The 7,941-nt window shown below is 35.8% G+C and overlaps 1 protein-coding gene across 1 annotated transcript; it reads right to left on the reverse strand.

Annotated features, from left to right (window-relative positions):
* Positions 1-1,142: 1,142 nt before the first annotated feature.
* Positions 1,143-5,885, reverse strand: LOC139855252 (probable disease resistance protein At1g51480). The gene is made up of 5 exons (XM_071844490.1): positions 3,234-5,885; positions 2,665-3,102; positions 1,740-1,865; positions 1,320-1,523; positions 1,143-1,184 (listed from the first exon to the last, which is right to left on the reverse strand). Exons 1-5 carry the CDS (start codon positions 5,883-5,885, stop codon positions 1,143-1,145), a joined length of 3,462 nt encoding a protein of 1,153 aa, XP_071700591.1.
* Between the last annotated feature and the right edge of the window lie 2,056 nt (positions 5,886-7,941).

A 7,941-nucleotide genomic window follows, 5' to 3' on the forward strand; every position in this document is an offset into this window, starting at 1 on the left:
GTGTGTATCTATATGTATATATATGAATATAATGATGAAGAACAATGTAATGAAGATGATTCTGAATCTGAAACTGTTATTCAACTAGGTGCCAAGATTAGGTTACATGCGTTAGGAAGCGAATTGGTTAAGTGTGTGTTTTGGAAGTGTAAGGGAATTGGTGAAATGTGAGAGAAGAGGTTAGGATTCTAAGCGATGATGATGTATTTATAGTCCATACATCACCTCATTACAAATGCTTAAAAGACTACAATGCACATCATATTTTGGACTTAACAGTAGTGGGAGTCTGTTTGACACTGCGACATGTGCCCCTTTTATACCTGCTAGTGTAATGATTGATACCGATGAGGGTTTAGTCAGGAGGAGCATAGGGTATCAGCGAGAGACCCTTGAGTGCTGTGGTGATGGAAATGGAGAATATTGGGTGATCGCGATTCGTAGATTGCGAAAGTCGAAGTTAGATAAAGTTTCGGTACAGTCTTCATGTGAAGTGATGTAGGGCGAATGAACACTATGGTCATTTTCTATTCGCAACCCGGGAGCGGTGATGAGTTGTGTGTGTTTGATGAGCTCACGAGACGGGTGAATCCTATTGCTCTTAAGAGCTCGGTGGGTTGTGATGATTGGTAAGGCGACTATGGACATATGTTTGCTAGGTCGCGGTTGATGATGACGTGTTGTTAATGCGGGCGAGTAATTCGTTGTGTCATATTAGTCACTCTTCTCCATGAGAGTGAACAAAGGCCTATTAGCTATTAGCTGTTAATTGAGTAGAAGGTCGAGTGGGCTTGACTGACAGATGGGACGGATGGAACGCGATGGTGTCTATTCACAGACAAAATACCCGGTTGGGGTTTGGTTTATAGACACACAGTTGGAACGTAGTTGAACCTAGATTTATAGTCCATGGACCAATTTGTAGTATTCTGGTCAGTCCAAGGGTCCCTGTGTATATATCGAGAGGAGCGTTTATATATGTATTCTTTCTAGGGTTTATTTCATTGAGTCTTTTTGTAATCAGATTATAATTTTGCTCTTTAGTTTTCAGTTACTCTCAATTTATTTCTTGTGATCGAATGTTGCTAGATTTGAGTTTTATATTTTGGATTTTTGATTGTTCTTGTTGATCTTTGTTCTCGTTATTGTGTTGATAAAGAGTTGTATGATTCGAATCTTCTCCACTGCTTTTGGTTAGAACAAATTGGTGGTGTATATTTGTTCAGATATATTAATATATTTTAATATATTTATTACTCCGTATATAATAAAAAGAGCTTAATTACTAAATAAAAGTACAGAACACTTAGAAGACATACCTTGAAGCGATCATGAATGATAACGCCACCACCAACATGCTTGAGCATTGGAAGGTCACGAAGAATGAGTAAATCAAGATAAGGGAACAAAGTTGTGGTAGTGAGGGTGTAAGTAGTACATGGTGTTATCTTTTCATTTTCATCTTCATCATCTCTGTTTGAAACTACTTCTTCTATACCATCACAATTTCTTATATCGATTACCTTTAGGTTGGAAAGCAGTGTTGCCATGAGAGGTGAAAACAAGTACTTAAGACGATCGCACTTAAATAACCTTATGGTTGTGATGTTATGGAATAAGGATATTGGGTGTTGATTTTGACGAATAAAAAATTCATTCCAGTTACACTTCCACACATGAGTCATTTTCATATTCTGCAAATCTAATTCGCATGGTAGTTGATTGGGGTTAGTTTTTACCAAGACACTACTACTTTGACTTTTCATGTCAAACACCACCTCCACGTCATAATTTGTCAAATGAATGTTAGGAAGCTGATGGAAAGTGTGTAAGAGAGATGATGGGATTACAACTTCAGGAATAATCTGCATAAAAGAAATCACCCAAAATAAATAACTTAATTTTATTTTTGTATCTTCTCATTTCAACTTTAAAGTTTTTGGCACATTAAACCCAACATATAGTAGTTATCGTATCCTTCGAATAGTGTTAGATTTGCAGAAATTAAAAAAACACACAACCATCTATGTGGGCCAAAATTACTAGATGCCCCCCTAAAAAAATTGTATTGATAATACTTGTGGGTTGCTAATGTTACGCGGGTCGTTTTCCAGTGTAATGTTTGTTGATTATTTCATTAATAAAAAAAATTAATGTAACTTTTTTAAAGACATAATTACTAAAATAGTCCCGTGTAGAATAATACATTTACAAAAACTAAAAATTGATTCAATACAATTTGAAAATTACGTTGAAGGTACTTTAATATGTATATTTAACGTTACATTGAGGATCACATAAGATCGCAACTACAAGGATGATTAACATAAAATAAACTTTATGAACCTTATTAGTAATTTGATGCAAAGAAATTATCCTTGTAACTAATTCTAATTTTAAGATAATTGGTTTTATATGTTTTTAAAGTACAAGATTGTTTAGATTCAAAAAATCATATAAAATACGTCGTTCAATTGGTTTGTATATTTAATAATAAAAAATAAAAAAATAAAAAAACAAAAAAAAAAACAAACCAGATGTCCAAAAGAGTAGTGAAAACAAAATAACTCTAGGTGTTTTAATCATAATTAATTCAATTCGTTAAATAGAAATAGAAATAGAAATTTAGGAAATAATAATTGTACGGAAATATGACAGCCATACCTGTTGTTTTAGGCACCAGTTCTCAACTTTGATGTATTTCAGTGCTGCCATATCAAAATTGATGGTTGTAGGCGTAAATATACTTCCAAACTTAGGGCAGTTCCATATTACTAATGATTGTACGCCTTGAAATTCATGGATGATGGTACCAGAATTATTATCATCTCCATTTATCCTCCACAACTCTCTTAAGTTCTTTAAGTCATGAACTTCAATACTTCTTAAGCTGCTTCTGCCATTAACATTCTCAATTTTACCAACACATCTCTGCAGGTCTATGTTGAATAATACTTCAACAGAACAACAGTGGGTAACTACAAGAGTTTCTAAATGAGTAAGTAATTGCATTGGATTCTTTGGAAAAAGATTCACCATACTATTACAATTTTCCACTCGAATCTCTCTCAACAGAACTTCCTCCGCCTTCGGAATCAGAACCTACACAAATATTAACCCTTGTGATATCAATAAATAGCAAACAAGATTTGTATACCAACTCCCTCTTATAGACGAGTTGGATTTTCTGAATTCAAATTATGTAAAACTAACATAATAAATAATATATTTACCTTTGTGTTCATGAAGAGTAGTTGGATTGTCGAAGAAGTTTCATTATTTTCAGAAAACATACAAGTCGCATTTGGAAGGTCATCTAGACTCAACTTCATAAGTTGTGGTAAATCCATGATTTCGTCACCATCACACAATCTTACAAACTCTGGTAAATTCTTCAGAGTTAAAGACTTTAGCTTGTGAAATCTAACCGGCTTAGCTCCGTTGTTCTCACCCTGTACCAGTGATTCAAGAAGAGGACACTCTGATACTGTGAGTCTCTCAAGTTTCGTCAGGCTACTTATAACATTAACAGCGAAGATGCATGTCAAGTCAGCACATTTATAAACTAAAAGGACCGTTAAATTGCAAAAGGAATATTGACAAGGATGCTTGGAAATATCTGTAAGTGAACTCATTCCGTCCACACTTAATTCAAGTTCCTCTGTTTTCTCAAACAGCTCATTTATTTTGCATTCTTGAATCTCTTTGCAGCTAGCGTAAAGTTTTAATGTATTTTCAGATGTGAACTCTCCCAGTTGAACACCCATTGATATCCTGAACCTTTCAAGTTTCTTAAAGGACACATTTTTCGGCTGGAGAATATTTTTGAAAAATTCGACTTCTAATGCAACGAGTTTACTTGAAATCATTTTGAGCCCTTCACAACTATCTTCTGTGAACCTAATAGGTATCCCCCATAAAGTACTCATATAGAGCTCTTCAAGTTTTTCTAAACTTTGAAAGACTCCATCATCAATATAAAGGTCCATACATTTGGTCAAATCAAGTAACTTCAGGTTTTTTAACTTCCCGATGGCGGATGGTAGATACGAGATGGCACAAGAAGCAATACTCAGTACTTCCAAGCTAACAAGATCTCCGAGGAAAGAGATATCACCTACCAATTTACATGATTTAAGACATAGTGTTCGAAGGGTGGTTGAGTGTCGCGGAAGCAACGGTTTATGAATACCCGCATAAGCCACCACTTGAAGCTTCTGCATTCTTGTATAGAAATCTTCAGGAAACTTGGTTAGCTTCTCCCCGTCCATTAGGTTCAGAAGTGCAAGGTTCGGCTGATTAAAATCTGCAGGAAACTCAACCATACCTCCGCACTTTAATAATAATCTTTCGTACCAATCTTTTCTAAGTTGATCTGAGATATCATCATCCTTGTTAACAACAAGTGAAGCTTGCTTAACATTCGAAAAGTTGCTTAAAACAAAATCACGTACGAGATCATGAATCTTGACACATCCTCTGATATCACTTTTAATCAACAAGTTTGAACGTATGAGAAATTTAACACAAGCGTTCACCCGTGTTCTTGCTGTCGGTATGCTATTCGAATTTTTAAACAGCTTCAATCCCCAGCCATACCTCGTCAAGTCTTCTATATGAATATCATGGTCATCAGGGAACAAGCCACTAAGAAGAAAAGTTGCTTTCTCATCATCATCTTTGAGATTGTCGTAGCTAATCTCAAAAATATTTTCAAGATAAAGAGAGCTTTTGTTACGGAAACGATCAAGTGCATCTTTCCATATTCCTCTATCTTTATTATCTCTAAGAGTAGAAGCAATGGTTTTTATGGCCATGGGCAAACCACCACATTTGTTTACAATATCTTCTCCAATCCCAATGAGATCGTGATCACTTTCCGAATCTATTTTTGCAATTTCCCAAAACAGTTTTTTCGCTTCTGGTTCTTCTAAGAGATCAATTCTGAAGATAAAATTAGGTTCGACACCTATTTCAGAGCAAACTCTTTCATCACGAGATGTAAGTAATAACTTGAAACCTTTTGGCAAAGGAGCCCCCCTTAACCCGATATCTTTGAGGTCCATCTTCTCCCAAAGATCATCTAATATAATCAATATCTTTTTTTGACCATCTTTTGATATATCTTTAAATTTTTCATAAAGACGATCAGCCCTTGATTTTTCAAATTTTTCGGTTAAAGGTTCACCGATGTACTCTGCTACAGCGTCTTGTATCATTATCTGGTTTTTACTTTTCCCAATAACCACCTTCACAACCCAATCAAACATTTTCCTATCCTCCACAACTTCTTTCAGTTGTTCCATCATCGTGCTTTTCCCCACACCACCCATCCCACACAGAGCCATCATTTGGCTCTTATCATTTGGTTCAAGTGCTTTTAATGCTTCATCAAACATCAACTCTCTACTGGACTTGATTACATTTTGGGTATCAGTATCAGTTGCTACTACTGGTTCAGAGGTGGAAGACTTCGTATTCCAAACCCTACCAAGTGGCCTTTTTTCACCACTCCATTCGATTTCAGTTTTTTTTTCCTTGAGTATTTTAATAACCTTGAGGATATCAGATGACCGTTTACCTGCCTTGTATCTCGCCTTCATGTTGAAGCATCCAATCCCACCGGCCGGAATATTTCCCACTTTTTCGGATATTTTTTCGACTTCTGTTAACCAAGCTGGTACATGAGCAGGTTCTACAAGACCGTTTGCACCATTTATCTCCTGCTTATTCTTCATATCAATTGACATGTCATTCAATTCCACCATATTTGTACGCATTTCATTAACATTGTTTGTGGAGGAAACCATGTAACCCACGTGTTGCTTAATGACTTTCACTATAGATTCAACAACCGGTGTGACAACTGGAGCTGCAAGATCCATTTTCCAAATCTGTAGTTTTACACAAACATTAGAGTAAAAGTATTTTCTCTTTGTACGCATTTTCATGCTTATGCTGATCAAATTAGTTGACAATTTTCTCATTGTCCATTATAAGTACTGGTCTACGTCGAAGCTAAATTGATCAAACTGTATCTTGGTGCGCATATCTAGTCATCTTCAAAAATCCTACTATTAGCTTGAGATGCAGTTTACGTACGTACTAGAATGAAGATTTTGATCAAAAATCCTATTTTATTACTGAGACACCTACCTACCTACCTACCTACCTACACCTACCTACCTACCTACCTACCTACCTACCTACCTACCTTACTTTTTGTTAGAGATACGAGTTATAAAGTTGAGGAGAACTGTATACTCTTGTAATGTAATAGATGATGAACTCGTGAAGAAAAATCTTTGGTTATTAACACAAGCGTTTTTCAAGATGTTTCAAGCATACAGGATAAATGTTAGAATTCTTTCCAAAATCGTTCAATTTTTTCCTTAAACCGTACCGTCACCGTCTTACTATACATTGATTATGATCGTTCCTTAAATCACCGTTTTGAAGACAAGAAAATTAATAATTAAGGCGGTGTGTGTACGTCGTCTTCGACGAGCTTGACGATAAAGAATTTGGTGCGGTGAAATTAGGTTTCTTATTTACTGAATTACGATTTGGGGGACCTTGTCCTTGAGTGATACGTTAACCTAGGTCGATTGACCGGAGTTAACTATCGAATTGACCTGAAAGTTCTATAATTTGAGAAAGAACGATTGAAATTGAAATTGTTACAGAGGGAAGAATGAGATTAACTGCTGAAAAACTAATTACATTCATGTTACAATTCGTATTTAACTACTAACAATCTAACTACCGACCATTTGCAACAAAATTAACAAATGGATCTGAACTGCATCGACTAGTAGCTTGAATTGAAGGAGAAGGTCACGTGCACTGCACACTTTGCCCAATTTAAGAGGTCACATGCTCGGCACGTGATTTATTTGAATGTAACGTATCATTGAGATGAAGAAATTGAGAAGATAAAGATATTTGTGAATATTGAGAAGTGGGGTTTGCCGTTTGTGAATGGGAGATGATAATAAAGTAAAGTTTGTGCGAATTGAACCTGGGTCCTGTGAAAATTTCGAACCACTCGACCACCCTTTAGAGTTTACACTTCCTCATTTTTTTTACTTCTTCTTATTATTTTTTTTATAAAGCACTTCCTCATAAATTTTACTTGTTCCATCATCATTTTATACTTTATTTCAAACTATCTCTTAATAAAGTATAACAAAAAGTTTTTAAATTTTGTGTAAGTCTATCATTAAATGTTAGGAAGAGAGGATCGCCTGGACGTTAGGAGATATAAATTTGAGAGAAAATAACTCTATTACTCACAAGAATAGATTACAGAGTATTACAAAACTCTTACACAAAAACTCTCAAACTCACACACACTATTTAGGTTGTGATTACACTTCTCTGAGTGATTTTGGGATGATTTACAATGAAAGTTTGCATCTCTATTTATAGGGAAAAATTTATGCCGGTGAATGGTGTGAACGAGGAAGGTTGGCGGAAGTTGGCGGCCTTCATCGTGTTCAAGTTTGCTTCTTCTACATGGTGTTCAAAGAAGGCTACTTTGAACATCTAGAAGGTGGGCTTCTAGATTGTAGGCTGGAAACCTTCAATTCTCCCCCTCTAGCCGAATCCACGAACATTCCAGTTATGTCTCTGCATAACTCCAATTTCTCTCGAGTCACCACCTTTGTCAACATATCCGCAGGATTCTCCTTTGTATGTATCTTCACTAGTCTCAACAGTTGTCGATCAATTACCTCGCGTATCCAATGATAGCGAATATCAATATGTTTTGTACGGGAATGGTACATGGAGTTCTTGCTCAAATCTAGAGCACTCTGACTGTCAGAATATACCTTGTACTCCTTTTGCTTGATTCCAAATTCTTGGAGATAACGCTTTAACCACAACATTTCTTTTCCAGCTTCTGCGGCAGCAATATACTCTATTTCAGTTGTGGAT

This window comes from Rutidosis leptorrhynchoides, chromosome 6 (assembly GCF_046630445.1).
Source record: "Rutidosis leptorrhynchoides isolate AG116_Rl617_1_P2 chromosome 6, CSIRO_AGI_Rlap_v1, whole genome shotgun sequence".
In the NCBI taxonomy this organism is placed as follows: Eukaryota; Viridiplantae; Streptophyta; class Magnoliopsida; order Asterales; family Asteraceae; genus Rutidosis; species Rutidosis leptorrhynchoides.